Source organism: Synchiropus splendidus, chromosome 3 (genome assembly GCF_027744825.2).
Source record: "Synchiropus splendidus isolate RoL2022-P1 chromosome 3, RoL_Sspl_1.0, whole genome shotgun sequence".
NCBI lineage: Eukaryota > Metazoa > Chordata > Actinopteri > Syngnathiformes > Callionymidae > Synchiropus > Synchiropus splendidus.
The window spans coordinates 20,553,198-20,575,707 of record NC_071336.1 but is presented as its reverse complement, the minus strand read 5'-3'; the positions used below and the strand labels follow the sequence as shown (position 1 = coordinate 20,575,707).

The 22,510-nt window shown below is 39.8% G+C and overlaps 2 protein-coding genes across 4 annotated transcripts in view; both read left to right on the top strand.

Annotated features, from left to right (window-relative positions):
* The first annotated feature begins 443 nt into the window (after positions 1–443).
* plcxd2 (phosphatidylinositol-specific phospholipase C, X domain containing 2) lies at positions 444–5,340 on the top strand. Its single transcript, XM_053859973.1, has 8 exons — positions 444–733; positions 1,304–1,440; positions 1,516–1,635; positions 1,738–1,791; positions 1,852–2,007; positions 3,726–3,836; positions 3,995–4,125; positions 5,110–5,340. The coding sequence occupies exons 1-8, from the start codon at positions 631–633 to the stop codon at positions 5,261–5,263; spliced, it is 966 nt and encodes a 321-aa protein (XP_053715948.1). The 5' UTR covers positions 444–630; the 3' UTR covers positions 5,264–5,340.
* A 5,813-nt stretch (positions 5,341–11,153) lies between these two features.
* The window catches only part of phldb2b (pleckstrin homology-like domain, family B, member 2b), a 36,742-nt gene continuing 25,385 nt past the window's right edge, over positions 11,154–22,510 (top strand). For 2 of the 3 annotated variants that reach the window (XM_053859765.1, XM_053859766.1), the window contains exons 1-5: positions 11,155–11,379; positions 17,533–17,586; positions 17,678–17,801; positions 20,083–20,181; positions 20,573–20,656. In XM_053859765.1, the coding sequence (XP_053715740.1) occupies positions 11,350–11,379; positions 17,533–17,586; positions 17,678–17,801; positions 20,083–20,181; positions 20,573–20,656 (391 nt within the window). In that variant the 5' untranslated portion in view covers positions 11,155–11,349. Of the gene's footprint in view, positions 11,380–17,532; positions 17,587–17,677; positions 17,802–20,082; positions 20,182–20,572; positions 20,657–22,510 lie in introns of all 3 variants that reach the window. The other variant, XM_053859764.1, reaches the window with a different exon arrangement.

The following is a 22,510-nucleotide window of genomic DNA, read 5'->3' as shown; positions in this document are numbered from 1 at the left end:
GGTCTCCAGTTTCTGGTTGAAAACACTCAACACAGTCCACAATTCTGCTGGCTCATCTTTCATTGAAGACTTTGAATATAACATTTAACTGCTGTGTAGGTCGGGGTTGATTTATTTTGAATGTCCATCATCTCCACTTAGTAGTTCTGGTTCATCTTGATGAGTCCTGACGTCTCCATCCGTGAACCAGCATAACTTCCTGCTTGTGACACTTTCTTCACAGAGGACAGTACTTTGGTGTCCAAGGGTCAATGGTTTTAATAGACAGTTATCACAGTTATCATACAAATTTGTTTTCAACATGAAAGCAGATACACTAATTTTGGTTTGTGAATCCGAAACAGGACCAGAGTGGTCTTTTCCCATGTAGGTTAAGAAGTAGCAGGACAGTTGATAAGAAGAGTTTCCAACTAAGAGGATTATGTCCAACAGTTAACCACTCAAGGCTGCTGCATGCATCTTGAGAGCAGCGAGCCGGCGCACGTTCCTCCTTATTTGCTATGATTTGACCGGGTCGATCAATTTATGATGGCAATCCACAGTTCAACTTGGTCGGGGAGCAGCTTGTCGCCAAGTGTGTTTCTAAACAACTGCTTTCCAGTGAGGATATGATGACGTTCTGGACCGAGGATGAAGACAAGACCAGCTGGGATTGGCACTGTCAATGCCGACTGGATGGGTTCCCTTCCCTCCAAGATCAGTGCCATGCCCCTCAAACATGTTGCCATTCCAGGTGAGAATCTCTTTTGTCAAGTTTTGTTGATGTCTCGCAAGCTAACAGGTGATAATGAGTAATCTATGGTTTTGCCGTTGCATATATGAGTTACACACCACATTCTGTCGCACTTGTCACACGTTTTATTTAACACAATAATTAATGAGTTTAAGTTGTTGTTATTGCAAGCTTGTTTCATTTGAGTAAGGTTTACATATGTGTCAGCAAAATGAATAACCAACCAGAAATAACACAATTCCATTGGGCAAAATTCTTTGGTTTAATCTTTGTTTCTTCCCAAAATATATAACACTCAGTTGTTTCCATTTGGTCACTCGCATCTCCCTTGAAGTAGAATTTGTTTGGCTCTGTCATGACTAGACTCATTACCTTATTCACATCAACTTCCACCAGAGAGGTTAACATCTTATTTCGAACTGGCGATACCTTGGTATATAACTCCAATAAAAATTGGAATGGTGTGTGCTGAATTGAATTTCAAAATGACCGACCTTGGATTTAAAAAAAAGAGAAAAGAAATCCAAGACTGAAAACCAAAGAAAACCATTCCTGCTTTCTTTCATTCAGGTTCCCACGATTCTTTTACTTACTGGGTGGATGTTCATGCTCCTGTGGGTCCTGATCAGAGGATGTATGTCAAGTACCTGGCCACCATGTTCAGTGTTTTAGCTAAGAAAATCATGGTCAAGTGGTCCATGACACAGGTACTGATAACTTTTTCTTGTTGCTGCATTCCCAGACATTTGACAACAATGTTCTGTGTCCTCATGAATCTCCAGAATTTAACCTTTAAGGAGCAGCTGGATGCCGGAATCCGATACTTTGACCTCAGGGTCTCCTCTAAACCTGGAGAGGCAGGGACTGAGATTTACTTTATCCATGGCCTGTTTGGACACAAGGTGACAGGAAGCGAAGTCTTATCACTCACATCCCCATCATTCTGTAGTTTTGCCTACAATTGTTTATTTATTTCAGCGTGTGACTCTGTTCTCCACCATAAGGTGCGGGATTGCCTGACAGAGATGAACACATTCCTTGGGAGACATAAAAAAGAGGTGAGGGTTCCAAAATGTTATGTCACGGAACAGTTATCAACAGACTAAATTCATTCGTAGGTTATATTTCTGGACTTCAACCATCACTATGCCATGGCCTTGGACCACCATAATTACCTTATTGGCATGCTGCAGGAAGTGTTTGGAGGTAAACTTTGTACCAACAGTGTGGTGGAGAACATCACTCTGGACTACCTCTGGGAGAAGAAATATCAGGTGAGGTCCAGATATAGCCGCCAAGTGGAGCCTCTAATGCTCTTCATATGTGTGCTGGATCTTTATTTGTGATGGTGCTTCAAGAACATTCAGGACTTCACCTTAGAACCCTTGGCTTTGCTTCACTTCATATCAGCAGAAGACTAGTTGTGCTCGTACTGATGGACCGCTGTGGAATTGCTCCAACAGATGTTGATCATTCGTAGTGGCCAGATAGTGAGGCAAACAAATACATCTGCTAACTGAAGTAGTACGCATACATTAGATTTACATGGTGGCTGCAAACCATGCTCAAATCCTCCTATTGCAACACAATCCTAACACTAAACCTCAAGTAGGGCAAACAAAGTGCTACGAATATGTGTTTTCTACAAGTCAGAAAAGATCTAGTCAAAATAGTGACTCAAAGCAGAACCTTGAGATGATCTTCCCAGACACGGAGATAAAGCTGATCACCTTGGGAGCACGATCGGCAGTACCGATGTCTTTCCAGTTTGGATAGAGGAAGCATCTAGAGGCCAGTTGTGGTTGGGCAGGAGAAAAACGTGGGCTGGCTGAAGACCAGTCAAGCTGTTTTGGATGAGTTGCAAGGACATGCATTCCAGGCAGGATGAAGTTCCTGCAGTCTTTATGTGAAACATACAGAGCTTTGACTCACCACTCTGTAGATAAAATTCTTTCAGTGTTGTTGATCCCTTGGGAGAGTGTGTCGGTGAGCAACAGCTGAGGTGTCAGGGATGGTAGCAGTCCTACCCTGGATGGACAGACATCTTGACAACACGTAAAAGAAAAACTGACTTTATAAATGAAAGACGATACAGGAGTTAGAATACAGATTATTTACATTACATTCAGGAGAAGCCATGATGATGCTATGGAAGGTTACAACATTAAAACTAAATGTTCGCAAACCTTTCTCTGATCAAAATGGGCAAATATATTGTGATAAAACAAGTGAAGAGTGACATACAAGGATGTCAGCAATACAGACAAATGCTACCAATAATGAAATACATGGTGCAAAGATAAACTATACACTGCGAGCAAAGGTCCAGAAGAATCAACACAATCGTGTGAGGAGCACATGAGCACACCGTGGTCAGATAATCCTTGCTTCTTTGACTTTCTGCAACTGGGTTCAGTGATGAGCTTTATCTCATTAACTCCAGTTCCATTGCCCATCCCCCACATCCCCTCTGCTTACTCACTTACTGTATTTAACTTTTAACCTAGATGCATTTTTTACTTGACTAACTGGTTTGGGGCTTTATGATGGATTTAGCTGGCTTCATTTTTAAATTGTTTTTTCAGATTATTACTTTTTTTTATCATCAACATAGCTGTCAAATAATCAAATTAGACTCACTTTCATAATGTGTTTTCTGTGACCAAATTGTTGAATCTGTAGACTTTTATTTTTTTGTGGCTGTTGGTGATAGACTCTGCAGGCTCTTACAAAAATATCACCTTAAAAGGGGAGGCAGTGAACTTGTGCTCATGCGAAAAATAATGACAGTCTGTTACATATTTTCTTGGTAAATCACTGCTGAAACAAACTACTGACCAAATGTGTGGAATGATTTATCACTAGAATAATGAATAGGAGTATGATCTTTAATGCCGTATAATCACATTTAATACAGAGGATTTAAGAGTCTTCATAAGTGGATTTTACTTGACTGCGTGTGTGTTGTGTTTTCGTGCGTGTCCTCCCTCAGGTTATAGTTTTCTACCATCATCCATCAGCTCAGGGCGTCTCAGTCATGTGGCCAGGAAACAAGATCCCTGCTCCTTGGGCCAACACCACAGAACCAAACATGCTCATTCAGGTCTGAAGTTAACATTAAAGTTGAAGTGAAATATTGTAGCACCAATGAGCAGAAGCTAGTTCTCCATGTACTGTACATGTCTAAGATGGATTTTGTTTCAGCAAGTGGATTAAAGTTTGGTGTGTTTTTTTACATTTTGATTCATGTTTGACCCACAGTTTCTGGACAGGACGCTGAAGGAGAGATCGAAGCAGGGGTGCTTCCATGTGTCTCAGGCCATTCTCACACCCAGACCAAACATCGTAGCCAAAGGTTTGCTCTGGGGGCTAAGAAACTACCTGGTGGAGAGGTCAGTAGCACGCATTCACCCACATCTCAGATATTTGGCTCAGTCCATTTCACCTCTCGTAGATGAGATTACATATCCTTTGTTTTGTGGGAATTCAACGCATAAAGGACAACTGGGCTGCTGAGATAATTGAAGAAAATTAGACAAAACATGCAAAGAACACGATTGTGCCATTGTTATCAATAAATACCCAAAAGTATGACTATTATATAACTACAACAATAAATTATTATTATAACTACAACAATGAATTAAGAATACATGTGGCTTCATTAGTAACAGAAGTAAGTCTAAATACACAATGTGAAATGTGAAATGTCATCCTTGAATAATTGTCATGAAAATAAAAATAAATGTCCTTTTTAAATATTTTTTTAATTTATATATATATATATATATATTAAATGACATAATATTCTTAAAGCAGCTAATATTCCAAGCAACAATTTAAAATATTTTTTTTTATTTAATGATTTAAAATCGTTATCTGTCTATCAATCATTCAAATTATTTTTATTTTTGTATTTTGTATTTGTATCGGAGGCGTTTCCCTGGTGTTTCATATGAAAACTGTTTCATCACACCAACTCCTATGAACAGAGGGGAGCGTCGCCCGACACTGGCACATAAAGCGCCTGTGCGGACACACAGGCGAGACAGGAGGTGGCCTAATTTTGCACTCCTGAGGAAACAGGGTTGTTTATCAGAGCTGGGAAACACTCCCACTTCCTCGTTTTGTTCAGCTGGCGACTGAAGCCTTGTAGGGAATATGAGGGTGTGAGAAGTGAGTTGTGGTGTCGTGTGTGTGTGTGATGCCAGGCAGTGATATGAAGGGTTTTACTGAATAAGAAAATCAGCTATTTTATTCCCGTGCATCAGATCTGCTATTACGTTACAAATGCCGTTTTAAGCTTGTAGATGCCTATGTGTTACTGTGTGTATGTATTGTGATTATGACACATGTTGTGGCATCAACTCTCGTAGAAACCTACCGACCATCATGTCCTGGGTGGAGGCCCAGAAACCGGGGGTGGACGGGGTCAACATCATCACCTCAGACTTTATAGAGCTCACCGACTTTGCCAACATCGTTATCCAACTGAACAATTTGCTTTTGTCTGAGCGCAAACAGAGATGACACATGTTTGCACAACAGGACCAATGCGTTGACCTTTCTGGTGACCGTGGAGGGAAATGAGACGGCAGCTTTTTCTACAACATTCAAGTTTGTAGATTATATATATATATATATATATATATATATATATATATATATATATATATATATATATATATATAAAACATTCAATAAATATTGAAATTCAATAATAAAGAAGTAATTATTACCCACACTTGGTTTATTGTGTTTTTTGTGTCAGACTAAGCGATTTGGCAGATTCATCTTGAAGCAAAATCGTAGAAACCCTTTTGCTCATGGTTGATTAAAAAAAAACAAAGATCTTCATTCACTGGCTGATAGGCCAACTGGGACAAACAAACCACACATTGACTGTTGTCGTCTGCATTTCACAATCAAAAACAGCACAATATGACTGTTAATATGGTATTAAGGGTGAGCATTTGAACAACGAAACATGAACAACAATGTTATTGGATGAAGATTCAGACCAGTGGCATATCAGGATCAAACCCTAAATCTCTCAATGGGACCTGATCCACTGACCTTAGGACATAACAGAACACTTTCATAATTTTTTTATCTCCTAAAATCATAAGTTAAACTAACAATTTTGACGTGAAAAGGAATGCCAATCTGTTTCCTTATTGACATGCAAGGCCACTTGCAGCCCTTTGCCTGTATGGTTGCAGCCCCAATGAGGTGACAGCAAACCTACAAAATGACTTGCTTGGTGATTTTTTTCAGCCTTTATTTTCTTTCTTCGTCCATTTTTGTGTCTGTTTTTCATTCTCCATAGCTATTCATGGTCATACTGAAACATTCAAATCAATTATTTATTAATTTTAATTCCTACTTTAATGGCATTTGTTTTCCCTGAAAATAAATGAACAAAATACTGCCAAGATATCCACCACTTTAAAGATCATCCATTATGAATTATATCAAGAGTCTTTAAATACAATCTAGTTTAGCTTGTTGTTTTAGAACAGCCGCTTTGGTTCTTTTTGCATACTCTTGGCCCGACAAGGAAGTAGAGTGGGAAGCAATTTAAAGAGTGTAGATGAGACTGAAGGAGAATCAGTTTGCTGTGTACAAAGCTGCATAGCATTAGACGAGGACCCCTGCAGACCCACTGCCAGATCAGTGCCAAGAGTGCCAAATATTTGAACCATGGGGGGGAAATGCCATTCATCAAACCTGGCCAACTTCCTCTGATTCTCTATAGCCCAGTTTTGAGTCCCCCTCTGCTTTTGTTGGAGTCTGGCAACATATGGATGAAACCATATGTGTTCAACTGCTGCATTCTAGTTCCATACTTTGCTGTAATAATGTTATGGCTGGTCTGAAAATGTTCCAGAGTAAATCACTGCTCCATCAGTAACTTTCTCAAGTGATTTCACCTCACTTCACCTCTGCAACAGGGTCCATCTTCAACTTCACTGTAACTGTAAGCGATTACAAAGAGGAATAGCTCGACGTGATCCCATTGGAATGCTTTGACATTGTCTTTAAATCACTCCAGCAGTAGTAAACACGTGGTCGGCGAGCTAAAGTTGGTGTTAAACGACACTCTTTTTCCATTCATATAATGAGCAGGGAGCAAAATACAGCCTGCAGTGTTTGCCTGTAGTTTGGTTTCTATGTTAAGCAAAGTCATTCATTGTGAGAGAGGAGCCAGCTCTGCTCCCATGCTGGTTGTGTGGTTTAACAAGAGAGGAACACAGTTGCAGTTCCTGAGGTGAATGGAGAACGGTTAATGTCAAAATGTTGCAGCAAAACCTGCTGCGGAACATTAAACATTAAACTGTGACGTGTGAAGTAAATGAAATTAAATAATAGTTGTTGCAAAATCAGGTAGATAAAACGATACAAGACTGAGGAAACATATAAATCTCTATAGAATTAGATTATAATCTATGAAGTAAAGATAACTTGGAAAATATTTTACACAAATATTAATAATATATAAACAAATACCAGAACACAAATATCTCCCAAAAATAAAATGTAATCGTAATTTAAAAGAAAAATATATAATAAATTCAAAATATAATTTGGAACTCACTAACAACCTGGATGTTTAAATATGTAAACAAAGGAATATTTCTCACACGCAGGCCTTATAAGGGCTTGATAAATACAGGCACTTTTCCAACCTCTGGCATAAGCGTTGCCTGAAATGAGTGTTTTGTAGACACTAGATACGGCATAAGCAGGAGCCATTTTTCATTCCGGTGGTCAAACTTCAGAAAAAGGAGCAGGTCTTTTTTAAGTGTTGACACTTAACAAACAAAAGCTCCCCAGCTGGATTCACAACATCATGAAAAGAACAGCCGCCTATTGCTCCAGCAGTGAAATCTAAAATATATTCTAATAGTTTGGTTTTGTTCCTCATTTGTTCCTTTCTGTCTACAAAATCCATAAAATCATCGTGACACACTTCATTGTGTGTAAAATCATCTCTGTGGCGGTCTCCTTCATCCAGGCCACATTGTTGACACCCTTAAGCGTGGTCACGGAGCGCAGTGGATCATTCACACAAGCACTTTAATTGTGCAGTAATTGCACATACCAAAGCGGCCAAGAGCTTGGAGTGATGACGAGCATTCCACTTTTGTTTGCTTTGGTCCTCTCTCTCTCTTTCCACTGTGTCCCTGCTGTGATTCCAAGTTTATAAAGCAGAAGCGAGCGGCTCCAAATTGCTCTATCAGATGTTATTAATTCCTAATACGGTTATAACTGCTCACGTTTCTTTGCTCTACTCAGTGCTGTGACTTCAGGAATTGAATCCTTTCACTTCACATCTTCCGTGAAAAGGCGCATTGGAAATTTTAGATCTCTGTGCCTGGCTTTAGTTGGCTCTTCAACAAGATACTCAAAGACACCTCTTTCACCCTGTAAATATTGACTGGACTGGTTATTTCCAAACATGTTAACTGAGAAAGAACTACTCATTTTACACAATATCAGTTCACCTTCTGCTACTGGTGATGGGTTAATGAGACTTCATGAAACAGTGTCCTCATTTTTCCAGACCACTAGATGGCACTCTCTGCTCGAGAATCTTTGAATTTGAACAACCATTCCAATTAGACCTCACATCACTTTTAATCCAAGAGCGCCATCAACTGAAAAGGAGGACGCTGTTTCATGAAGCCTCATCAGTCGTCACTATCTGCTATTTTCTCTCTGACAAACAAGTTTTCTTTCCCTTCCCCCGGGACTTTTCAAGAACTCAAAATTCAGTGCTTCTGGGCCTACAGTAAAAACTCCACCACAGAAGTATTACACGTGAAACTAGCTTAAAGTTCTTGGTGTGCTAGTTCTGACTGTCGTATGTTTTCTCTTGTTCTCTTTGTTTACTCTGATCAGTTGTGTGAGTTGGACCACCACCCGCTTGTTTGTTTGCTGTCACTCTTTATTTTCTGCACTACGCAGGTGCTGACTGCCATCTTATCTGTTTTCATGCACTTGCTCTGTGTTTTGTATCCGTGTCCATGAGTGTGTGTTGACCTGCATGTATTCATTTCAGACCATCTCCCTCAGTTCAGTGACGCCCTCAGTTCTCCTTTATTCTTCTGTCTTCTTGTGAATTAATAAACTCCTATATTTTACTATCATGGTCCATGTCTAATATTTCTATTTTTTCTCTTTCTACTGTTTTCTTTGTTTGTATAGTGATGACAGTGTTGTTGCTCTTAAATGTTAAATGTTTTGCTTTTCATGTTTGTATGCTGCTGTAACAACTACGACTAATGTCCCCATTGTGGGAAGAGTAAAGGCAATTTAATCTAGTCTAATAAATGAACTTAGCGGGCCAAACTTTGCCCCCAGGCCTTGTGTTTGACTCATAAGTTTTAACAATAAATAAGTAAACAGAATCTAGCCCATCTGTAAAAGGGACACGAAGACATAATAAATGATGAATAGAAGCAAGAATTAAATGAAGAGTCTTATGTGGTGTCATGGCGGCTTTGTGCCAAAATGAGGCATGCAGCTATTTCAGGAGGAAGATGAAATTATGTGTACTGCAAAATATGAGTCAGTGTTAAATGTTGGTCTAAGGGAATCTAGTCACTTCCATGAGAAGATTGTACTCACCATAAGATGAGCAGATATGAAAACAAATGATGCATCAGACAGTCTTGACACAGATGGTCTCTATGAGTAAGTGTTTATTAATGTCAGCGATGGAAAGGTGCACCACTCACCCCTGGGCCATCACTTTTGCTCAATTATCCAACTTTAAAGTGTTATTTAAGGCGCTTGGGGTCAAATATCCTTTCCCATAATCCCTGATCCCAAGCTCAGCCAGCACCCCCTTTAGATTAAACAACTCTCACACGCAGCTCTATTTATAGTCGGTGCTGAAATTTTCTTTTAAAACACAGCAGTGTTTTTTTAATCCCCATTTGAAACTGAACTCAGAGATTTGTCAAATTGAAAGCTCACAGCAGCATTTGATAACAGTGAACAAAGAGCTCCGGAATTCCTGCTCAGTCTCCAGGAGTCACATGGGAATGGGGAATTCAGTGGGGAGTGTTGTTAAATTCTGGTCTGCCCTAAAAGACCTGACACTTCTGTTTTTGTGAGGATGAGGTCAGTGGGAGAACAACTCGACGGTGATAGGCAACTGTGATGTCTGAAACGTTTGTTGTGGAAATAAGCTTCAACACGGATCGTATTTGATGACACACTCCTTTCAGGATGTCCACTGCAAAAACAAAATCAAAATGACCTTTAATCTTAATTTCGAATAATCTTTAGGGACTAAGCATTTATTAGGTTTTGTAAGGTTTAAAGCCTCCTGAAGCGACTTTAAATTCACACAGATAATAAAAGTAATAACTACGAGAGAAAGACTTTCCTGCTGGACCTTTAAAGCCTTGAATCAACAGTGAACGTTCAGCTCATGTGATGTCTTCCTGTTTTTCCTCATGCTGCCTGAGAGATACGACCATCCTGATGTCATGGAGTTGTGTGTCTAAGTGTTTCTTCTCAGTCCACCACCGTTCTGATACCTGACTGAATACCGTCCCGCCACAAGGAACACGTCATGTCGTCCACAAAACCTGCAGTCTGTGTGTGCAGCCAAAACAAAACGTCAGCATGAATTATGTCACATTATTGCCGGCAACATTTATTCTGAGCGCTGAAGAATGCGCGAGCGTCTGCCAAATTAAACAAAATATTTCAGACTCTGACCTGCTGGATGTCTGAAGGCCTGATGCGTGAGCTGACATGTATTTGCAATTTAACAGCTCCTTCACAACTCAACACTAATAAAGTTGGAGACTCCATAAATCTCGGAAATGTCATTTAAATGAAGCGCCAGGTGATGATTTATTATGGTTTTTATTCATTTAACCTTTCAATGGTTCAATTAACAATACTAAAATTTAGGAAGTTTCAAGCACCAGAACTGTCAACTTAAAGAATGTCTACTACTTGAGAGGAATCATAACTTTAATTCACTTTCTAGCATTTATTTTTGTTGTTTTTATTATTATTCCTTTCGCCATTTCCTCAGAAGACACTACCGTTAATGCATTCTTCCATGTAATATCATTACCCGAATTGGATCCATGTCATGGTCATTGGGAGTTAATGGCTCTAAAAGAATTCCTTCTTCTTTCTCTGACTCCTCCTCTTCTCTCTCTTTGCATACCTCTCATTTTCCTTCCCCTCCTTCATCAGCCCTGTGGCTTTTCTCTTTGAACCGTGGTGAGAATTAGGGTCAAGTCTAGGTGGTCTGTTCGCACCTGCACATTACCTGTGGTGTGTCTCTCAGTATTGAGGTGCCGAGAGAGAAGCAGAGAGAGAGAGAGAGCGAGAGAGAGAGAGAGGGGTGGGGAGGGACTGTGACTCCCACTACTTGTTCCTTCAACATCCAGCTGCTCTTGCATTCCTCTGCATGGAGCCATTGGACGAGGGTGCAGTGATTTTGCAGGCATTTCGATTGAGAGGTAAAGACCAAAAAGACTTCCCTGGATATCCAAATGAACCTTTGGGATTTAATCGCAGCGGGAAATTGCAAGTTTTTATAATCTGGATCTTAAAGTCTTGAGGACTCATCCTGCGCCATGACAGAAGTAGCAAGTCATTCAATAATGGTGAGTGCACTGGAATCTGAATACTTCTTTAATGACACTTGAAAATTGTTTTTAGTATTATTGTTATTAAATATTTTGTACATTTTAAACTGCTTATCCCATTCACTTACACCAACAGGTTTAAGACACATGACATGCTGCACTATGAAGAGAGTATAGGTATAATGTATTTGAGAATCAACACAATATTTAGGACACTTTGTTTAGATAAGTAAAAGAGGAAGGGGGACAACAACAAAGAAAATATGATATGATGTCAACACTTTGAAATAGTTAAGCTCACACAAGCTATGGAGCAAATGACATGAAAATAATGAAAATATCACACCTTAAACAGTGAAATTAGCATTTATGAATGTGATTTACAGAAGAGTTTTGGGGTTAGAAAACAGACTTAAAACTGAAATGTTGTGATGTTTGACAAAATAGCTCAATGTGAGAGAAAACTCATTCCAGTGACCTTTTCGTGTTTGATTTCTTTAATCGACTTTCACCTCAGCGGCACTGCAGAAGGCATGAGAATAGCTGAACAGAAGTTTGCTCTAACTTAGATGGCAGTCTGTATAGATGCAGAGCAACATTATTTCTACATTAGCTCTGGACAACATTGAGCTTCTGTGTGCTCTCAAAACAATGTGTCAAATACACACAATTGTACGCAAGTAAATAAGTGTGCACCAGTGGACTACACAATGTCCAGGTGTGAAGACATTGACTCTTGGTGTCGTTGGTTCGCGTGTTGGTGCCAACTGTGGCACGAGCCAAAACACTGTGAAGCCTCTGACTCAATATTTGCCCAGGGTTTAACTAATTATAGCATGTTGCCTCCAGACTAGTCCGGCTGATTGGGTGTCTGGACTAAATCTGCTGAGTCCTGACCGTGGTTTTGGTCAAGCTATTTTAATGAAGAGGTTTTTTCGCGATTGAAAGTGAGCCACACTGTTGTACATGAACCATACTAGTAAGTGAGGATTAGCGTCTGTCATTTATTTTTATATCCTGGCAATGAAATGTGACATTGGGATCAGATTGTGGGTTGTGCTGGTTTTCGTGAAACCACAACCCAACAACCGCATGATAAAACACAAGTGTCCTCGGTATTCTGAGATTCAACTCTAACTTAACCTCATTTTAACTCAAATGTTTTGATTGGAAATGAAACTCTTTTGGAATGGACATTGTTTAAAAAAAGATCAAGTCTCTAGAGAAAATGATCCATTTCACTTCCTACGCAAAGCTGAAGACAGGACTTGTGTAGCAAAACATAATGTCTCAAATAAAATGTTAGCGGGTAAGAACAGGCTGTTTCTCATTTGTTTCACCATCAGGGTGTGAGACAGCGGAGACACTAGGTGCCCCAGCTCTGTTGGAGCCAATGCTGGTCCAATCTTAAAACATGCAGCTGATCCATTGCTCGAAACAATGTTGTGTTCTAACCCTCATCACAAATAAGATTAATATGATTCCGTGGCCTGGAAGACTATGAAGGGTTCCTTGTCTTGATGGAGAAATAGGGTCATATTCCCTCTCTTGTTGACATAACTCTACTCTTAATGTATTAATGTCTGGCACACTTTCATCCCACTTCAGCTTGAGGCTAGTGATGATTTCAGAGGCATTCTTGCCCTTTCCTGAATCTTGGAATTCTTGCCTGGCCGTCTCTTCATTTCCTTCTCTTTTTATCTGCTGGTTTTTCCATCAGCCAAACTTTCCACCCCCAACTCCTATTTCTCTATGTAACTAATTCCCACAACAAATCTCCAATCCCCTTCTCAAGTGTGTGTCATATCCAGCTTGTTTGAAACCCAAATATTGGCTGATCCCATGCATGTGGCGGTGGAGGTAATCTGGGCTTTTCCAAACACACACACACCCTCTAAAAATCCAAAGATAGATTTCCGCAATCTCCCCCCCAAAAATGTACTTTCTTTCCTGTGAGGCGCTCACTGGTTGGAGAACAATGCAGGTCGCACGCTGCAAATGAACTCCATCCAAGGTCAAGTTCCACTCATCAGCTCCACGCTCATGTAAGGCAATCTTGACGGAGGTCTTCCAGATCCTGAAGAGATGAATTAATGCATGTTCATGGTGATAACTTGAAAGAGATCACGCATGCATGTGGCGTTTATTAAACCAATTACGGTCTGTTGGAAGACAAAACAGAGGGTGAAACGGGGGAGGAAGAAAAGTAAGCCTGTTTAGCACCAGAGAGGGGACACTGAAGGACTTCTTATTAAATAGCATCCATGATACAATGAAGGCTTTGTCAGGTGGGAGGAGGAGAGAGCACGGCTGGAATGTAAGGGAGGGGATGTCAGGGAGAGATAGAGGGATGAGGGACGGAGTGATAAGGACATAAAGATAAGACTTTACAAGACAAAACAGCACAGAAGCATGCGAGGTTGTTGGAGCAGTATCTGGAAAAGTGGCTCAGGATTAAGGCAGACATTCTTGTTTGCTTTATTTTGTTTTGGAATCATATTTTATTTCGTTGTTTGATGTGCAACATGAAAATACCAGTGATCTAAGTTGCATTGTTTATGTTGGTGGAAAGTAGCTTAAGTTTTACAGATATAGAAGAGTGGAAAAAGTCGGTTGGTCATGGACAAAATCTGAGCACCTGCACAAACACTCATAAATTCACACACAGAGAACCTCACACACGCAGAAATCTGCAGTGAATCACACATATTATCTGCAGCAGGAATTATTCCTGGTTCTTGTTATGAGACCGAAATGGAGACAGATAAAAACAATGGAGCAAAGATGTGAGTAGCCAAACCAGATGGAGGGGGACTAGAGCGAGGTAGTGAGAGCGACATGAGGGAAGGGTGAAAAAGAAAGTGAAAGAGATGAAACAGGATCAGAATCTGTTTTCCTTTTGTTCTCTCTTACCTCCTCCTTTAGCTCCATATTTCAGCCACTCTGTCTCCTCTGCTGTCATTTTTCTGCTTCCACATGTGGGATGTTTTTGGGGAGAATCAGCTGTTGTACAGCTGGGATCAAAGAGAAATCCTGTGTTTGTGCTTTTTTTTCATTTACCTGATTTGGAACAAATGCTATATGATATAAAGCAGTCGACCATATAGAGTTTAAGGTTGAAATGTCATCAAATTCAAACGCTCCAGAATAGAAATATGGCTGGATATCTTTACTCTCAAGGTCACTGTGTATGGTGATATTTAGTGGTTTGCACAATCGCTTCTTTTGTTCTCTCATGGAAGGCAGCTGATTAATTTGTGTGAACAGATATATGCTCGCACCCACAGGCCGCCCAACATAATGAGTGTGTGTTGCATGACAATAATAATGGATTTTGCTCTTTGGCTTTGTTGAGTTAAAGGCAATTGAAATCCATGTATTGCATGTGCTGAATCAAAGTTGGAGCACAGGGCAAGTGCACCCTCTCATACTGTACTTGCCACCTAGCCAACGGATTAGCGAGCACAGAAGGGTCAAACCCATTCACACAATGGAACGCAGTTGACGTCGATAGACTTCACCATCATCCTTTCTACTGCACCAGTGTTTCTAAATTTCAATTTCAGATCTAGCTTTGCGAGGAAACAGCCTGTATAACAGCAAATCTTTGTTGGCAGCAGTATCAATACGCATCAAGTTGGTTTAGTTTTTACCCATCTATAAGTATTAAATATAATTTTAGGCAGCTATGAGCTTGTGCAGGCCACATGAAATGACTTGGTTTGTTGGATTTGGCGCCTGGCCCTCAGGTTTTACATGTGATCCTAGCATATCTCGACCTGCCTTGAGGTGCAATTCCCAGCGGGTCTTGTGTCTTAGTAGGGAAATAAAAATGATGATAAACCAGTCAAGTAAAATATATACGTCAGTCTGGGCAGTTTGTTTTGAAGATGGGTAATCTCCTGATGTAGATAGTGTTCCAGTGTCGAGTGAGTGAAAATCCCTTAAATTCCAGGTTGTGGTGCTCAGAAGGAAGGCTATGGAGTATTCCCTCAGGGTAGTTTTGATGATTTATGGGTATATTACAAATGGGCTTGATGAAAGTATCAGAGCAGTGATGGAACACAGAGCATAGGAATCAATAATATGTTATTTAAACTGCAACAAAATGACAAGTTGTTGTGTTCAGCAATATCTGTAAGCAATTTACAGAAGCAAAATTATGCGTTCTTTTGTTGTGTTAACAAGCAGTTATTGTAAACTAATGCCTTGCTTGAGATTTTCCGACGTATTGAAGAGATAATATCCGGTCTGGGATAATGGAAACAATCTGGATTCCAGAGGTTTAATCTACAAAATCTTAAAAGGGGTTTTGGAAACACCCATCATGTTGAGCTTAAAGTCGTGCAAAACAAGAACCACAACTTGTCCTGACGTGTCCTCACTGGAGCTCACCTGGGAGAAAAATAGAGCAGCCAAAACCAAAGCTACAGTTGAAGTATGAGGGAGGATTGTCCTGTCATCACTAACAACAGTCTTCTTCGACCTCTGACTTCCCTTTTATTTGTGAGGTTTCCGTAAAATCTGTCGTGTTGCCATTATATGTGTTTGCTTTGTCTACACCCCGGAGGGATAACGCTTGTTGGAATGTACAGCCCGTATCTTCAAGATAAGAAAAAAGAGCTGATGTGTGACTTCACTTATGGATGTTTGTGTTGAACTGCATGAAGGGAAGCTCCTGCCCCAATGGGTGTTAAAAGGGACACATTGAGCAAGCAGTGCACTTATATGTTCAAACATTGTGGGGATTTTGTTAAAAGACAATGTGATGGATAACACATTTTATCTGTTTCTGGTATGTTTTTTTTTTTTTGCTCCCCTGGATACTGGATGTCAGTCGATCAAATACTCATTTTGCTTTGCGTATGATTTGATGATCTCAAACTAACTGAAAACAATTTACACACATTGGTAATGAACAATAATTTCAGTAAAACAAGAAAAAAATCAGTTATATTAGGATATTTAGAACAGAAATAAAAGTGGCTGTAAACGGTAGACTGTAATTTTCCCACCGACCTCTCAGCAGTGTAAAAGCAGGTCAGGAAGTGACCTCAGAGAGGAAGCGCACGCTGAATCAGAGGAAGGGTTTTCATGCTGACTTTGATATATATTTCAAGCGATCAAGTAAAAGCAATGAAATTGGCTTCAAGTTTAGAGGTCATTGAGAGACATGGAAGAAAAGTCAGAGTGATCCGAATGAACTACTGCAACAACAGTTGAAATGCCGTTGTTGCGTTTCGTTTGTTATTACAGGGATAGTTCGGAAGAGGAGGATTAAAAAAGTTGGGAGGAAGTTTGGGGAAGGTTAAAGAGGGGATTTCCTAAGCATAATGACTATAAATTACGCCTCTGACTTCTGTGTGATTATTTTGAAATCATCAACAACAAACAGAAGCCAGAAGAAGTGTGTGGTTTTATTGGCCAGTAGTTACAAAGGTTTGCTTCTGGCACTCCAGCAGAATCATTTGGGGAATTTGTAATTGGTTACCTTTTATCTCAAAGTCTTTTCAGTTTTTTAGATTTTTTTTAATGTTTAAATCTAAAATCCATGAGTGGGCAAGAAATAATTTATTCAATAGAGCTGACAGAGGTTTGTAGGAAGATGGACTCTGGGCCTCTTTGCGGAAGCTGCTGCCTCCATGACCTGACCTGATTAGTATGACTTATAAATTTCATCTTTTTTATTGTGATTTCTTTTTATTGTGTGACAATTATGTTTTGAGGTTACTGAAAACATCTCACTTTCGAGTTAAACGAGAAATCTAAATAATCTCCATAAAAATAAATGTAAAATGATGTAACTTACTTTGTATAACCAACCATCAGTCAAACTTGAATGATGCAATTCCAACGTGATTTTATTTCCGTGCAGATGGAGGATCACCATTGTGAAATATAATTTAAAAAAATAGTCAACGACACAACAAGCTTCTCCTTCGTTTTTTACCAAGTACTTAACTGCCACAAAGAATATGTGTTTCCCTTTTAAGTGGCTTGTGTCCCAGGGGAAACTTTCACTCAGTCATTTTTCTTTTGCGGCAGCAGGGAATACAAATCACGACTGTTTAGAAACTGCACACATTGGCAATCTGCACTCGTCTCCTCCGTAATTACATTTTAACTGCTCCTTCTCCATGTACGTCTATTTATTAACAAACTCTTTCTCAGGATTCGGAGATGATGTTCCAGCCAGAGTCAGACCAGATTCCCACTGAGCCCAAGGTGAGAAGGCTACATTCCTGTTGAGATGCAGTAACTTAATCAAGTGTGTAAATCTTGACATTGACTTTTGAACTGTGTTGGATGTTGACAGTCGCCGCCCCTTGACCTGGTGGACACAGGGAAAGGTCTGAAGGTCCAGACGGCCGCACCTCATCTTGTCAGCCTGGGCAGCGGGCGACTGAGCGTGGCTATCACCCTGCTGCCACTGAAAGAAGGTTGGTGGGAGTTTGTATCACCATCTGGAATTCACTCAGGGGTGTCCACACCAAGTCACCCTTGTCCTCCTTTCCCTATCTTGATCTTTCTCCCTACTCACACCAATCCTCTTCATATCATCACATCCATGCACCTCATTGGCTGTCTTCTTCATCCTGCTCTCCATCTCAAACATTCTACATCCAACACTGTCCATCCTCTTGATAGGTCTGTCCCACTCCACACTTATTCCCCAGCTGTTTTTTTCCCTCTCTCTCAAGACATCGGTATAGATAATTTAAGTTATGTTTGATTCAAAAGTAGCGCCTTCTAGAATTTTCATGAAATGGTTAATTTGCATCACAGTTGTGTGATTTAAATTGGCACCTACATATTTTTTACCTTATTAAATCTGGCCCTATTTAGAAACAGTTGAGACTCTGTTAAATTATGTAATAAACACAGATACTAGTTGTGTTGCCTCAAGATGTGTGTATATTCACTCTCTGTGAAATGATTTATCCAACTAACACAGTTAGTCACGTACTCACACTAGCTGTTGATGTGCTGTTGGGCATAAAGCGTTCTCAATGTTTTGATAATTGAAGCGATTATATGCGTATTTATAGGGTATCTGTCATCGCTCGACCACAGGTGCTCTGTCACGCTAACACTCGAGAACTTGGTCACTCATCAGATCAGCCAACCATCAGCCTGGTCTGTTGTTTGCAATAACTGCTAGCTTGAGCAAACAAATGCAAAGGGGTGGACAAGATCTTATCATGCTTTTCGGCCTGTATTTCCAAGAATGATTCACACATTACTAAAACAAACTGCCATATTCACTAAACTGTAACAACTGGTGGTTGTTGTCTTTGTAAACCATGAGGTTCACTCTTTGTTGTTTGTCTTCTGTGTCTCAATGGATTTATTGTACTGCAAACAGAGACGCCTTTATTGTGCTTCTTCACTGTCTTTCATATTTGAAAGAGAAATAAAACATTTAACTCAAATCAAGGCACATTACAACGACGGCAATCAATATGCCATCATGAGGCTGTGGAGAGAATCTGAGCAGCAGGTTCCGGGATCATTTCTGTTGGCTCTACAGAGAAGACATGATCTTTTTTGTCTTAATTCCTCCTCTACTCACCTCTGACAGAAATTATAGGTAATAATAAGCATGTGTGACTGGGTGCAGGCCTGGGCACTACTCAATTTCAGTTCATGAGGTGGCAACTCTATGGATTCAATTTAATTCAAATGTTTTGATGTCATTTCAGTAAGTGGTAGAAAAACACAAATAGTGAAAGTTCTTAGATGTTTATTTCCACAACAATGTGAACATATGTGGCATGTCACCTCACATATTGAACACTAAAAAAATCTGAAAAGATAATGTGCACACACAAGTTATTTTTTGCATGTGAGTATAAAATATGGCAGTTCTGCATCCATACTAAACCAATCTGTATGAATTTCTTCCTTCTTGGAAAATTTGAGCGACTTTTTTGAACAATATCACATCCGAACCAAGTCCCTTCATTTCTGGCTGTATACAAAGTGGTGCGCACATGTAGCTGACCAACATGTTCAGGCCTTCAAGTTCGTCTCTGGTCTGTAACAGTGTCAGCAGCTGTTGTGCACGGACATTAGAGGGGAGCAGACACGTCAGCGCTTCAGGATCGCTAAAACACACACAAGTAATGTATAATAGCGGGGGTGAGGTAGTGATGGTGTTCTCTTCTTCACTGGAATTTGCAACCAATCAATAAAAATCATTTTGCGTTTAATACTGGCTACCACTTCCAGCCCATTTAGCTGGAGTTGAGTACTACATAGTGTGAACCTCACCCCCGAAAAGCCCCTCTACTGGATGGGACACAATTTTTTAGGATTCAAGACTTATGACTTATTTTCATATCTATTGACTTATACGTAGTAAATAAATGTTTACCTCACATGATTGATCTCCAAAATATTTATTGGTGATCAATTTTCAAATGTTTAGAAAACACTCTTTGTTTACCAATGAGGTCCTTACTTCCATTAATTTAATATTATTTTCATATGAACAAAAAATTCTAGACAAACATTTATCTTGACAGACTTTTGCGACTGCCATAATGTTGTACCTCTGGAAAGATAGTTGCTCGAGAATTGAGAAGTTAGTTGGAGACAATTCTGCTTATGTCACACTGCTTATTTGTTGTAAATTAAGGGAAAGATGTTATTAATGAAATGGTTCAAGTACTCTTTGTTTATGTTTATTTACTACCACACTTCATCTTTATCTTTCAGGAGTGACCCGGATAGGTCGAGAAGATGCCCTGATTCCTCAAGATATCACCATCCAGGGTCCTGGAATTGAGGCGGAACATTGTCTTATCTATAATGAAGGTAGCTGTAAGCACTGTTGTAATAGGGGAACATTGCAAACAACATCAGTTAGCGCTGCACCATAGTGACATCATTTTACCCTCCACAATGACTGAACAGTATGTGATAAAAAAAAATTCTTGACAATTTAATGACGTCTTGTTTCACTGCTAGTTCTTCCATTTCTTTGGATACCCGCATCATCTGTTGTTCCTTTATGACAGCCTGAGCAATACCTCCTAATGGACTGGTTGACTAAATGTAAAGGTTGAGACAAATACTCCAAGCATGTTGTAATGGTGTACACACTTTTTTGCGGGATGGAGTGAGGACTTCTTTCCACAAGCTCGTAAAACAGAACACAGTCCACGCCAACATGATCGTCACTGATGTCATTTCCCTTATCTCACAGGAGGGGTGGTGACCCTGGACCCCTGTGGTCATCCTTGCAGTTTGGATGGAGTCCAGGTCACAGTGCCCACGCCACTCACGCAAGGTGAGATATGTGATGTCTCATTATCCACATGGGGTGGACTGGTCTTCACCATGTCTTCTGTTCAGTCACCTCATTCAAGGTTCCAGAGTAGAGCTGCTGATTGTGGCCATGTTGCTTTTGGGCATTTTCTAGCGACGACTAGGTATTATGAGGTTGAGAGGTTGAATCTGACTCTCCCAAATGGTGGCTTTATTAGTAACTCTTCGCTCATCATTTGGTTTCCACCCCCCAAAAACCACAAGTGCTATATGATATTTGGAGGGATCACCAGTCAAAAAATAGGTAATTGGAATTTCACTAGGGAAATAGATTTGTGTAACAAGGTCTTGTGTTTGTCAGGCATAGATCTAGATGATAACAATTCTGTTGGTCACTACTACTGTATGCTTGTTTGAATGCATACTTTATCTGTACCAGATATGGTCGGAGTTAAAGCAATAAAGCAAAAGTCCTAAGTGAGTAGCTATTACTGTGTGAGTGTGTGTTCGTAGAAAGAGAAGGACGAGAAATGTTCTGTGTGTGTGTATGTTTGTGTAACTGTGTGTGGTATGATATAATTCATGGTGGTTTGGAAGCACTCGCAGCTACAATGAGTCACAGCTTCCAGTCATGGCACAGAATACTACATTTGTCTTGCAGCAAGCAAACAGAAGTCAGGAGTTGAAGTTTGGATTTTGTTGTTTCCTCGCTTGTAGTTTACTTTTGATAAGCTTGGATCAGTAATGTCTGCTACAATACATGCCGCTATCTCTCTGCCCTTTTATTTTTTGATGAATCAAACGCCTCCCCAACTCTCTCGCAACTTTCCCCATAGTCTTTTTAGGTGCAAATGTAACGTGGACTTGTTCTACTTCACATGCCAATCGTTTCTATTTACACTTTTCCCCTGTCGTCCATTGTTCCTTGGTCATTTTCAGTTAAATATTGACAGGTCTATTTATCTTCCTGCTGTGCCTCGCTGATCTCAAATATTGACTTCGTCTTTCGTTGTTTCTCAATGAAGGTGAAAAGGACAGAAAAGAGAAATGAGGTTAGAGAAAGCTCAAAGGGCCCATGTTTTGGAAAATGAAGGAGAAGGAGCGAACAAACAAGGCTGAGGAGAGTCCACATGGCTCTGGTCGCTCTGGGTTCACTTAGCGTAACCATATACACGAGTGCACAGTGCGAGGCGATCTGGCGATGATTAGCTGTGTTTGGGAAGTTATCTGTTCAGCATTTGAGACTTCTGGGTTTGACCAGGATTCACTTCAGCTTCAATCTGGGCACAGTCAAACATCTGGAAACCACTTGTACAGGTCAATATGTTTAAGCAGCAATAGCAGCAATATCCATGGCAAATTGTATAATAGATAGATAGATAGATAGATAGATAGATAGATAGATAGATAGATAGATAGATAGATAGATACTTATTAATCTCCGAAGAGAAAAGATGTATTTTTTGCTGGTATTATGTCACTTTTGACATAATAGACAGATAAAAAAAAAAATACATAGCATATTCAAAACATTATGACATCATTCACCTTTGTTGATCACTTGTAAATACAGTATATCAAATATAATATGTAACACATATAATATGTAACACATTGGACACATTAGCAAATGGTATTACTCTTGTTATTTATTTATTTTCTTGGTCTTACAGTCTTTGTAGTCATTCATTGGTGCGATTGTGTATGTCCCTAATATCTCCATCCCTAACTGTTTTCCCTCTCACTTAATCTACTTTCAACGAGTGAAAACTCACAACAGTTAATGTTGATTAAGATAAGTCGAACGTATCCCATAAAAAAAAAGCAAAACAGGCCTTTAATGTGTCAAGCGTTTCTCTGATCGTTGGAAATAAAC

Coding starts and splice junctions, on each gene's coding strand:
- plcxd2 (XM_053859973.1), top strand. CDS start 631: ATGAAGACAAGACCAGCTGGGATTGGCACTGTCAATGCCGACTGGATG. Junction 1,441..1,515: donor TCAAGTGGTCCATGACACAG/GTACTGATAACT, acceptor ATGAATCTCCAG/AATTTAACCTTTAAGGAGCA. Junction 1,636..1,737: donor ATGGCCTGTTTGGACACAAG/GTGACAGGAAGC, acceptor CTCCACCATAAG/GTGCGGGATTGCCTGACAGA.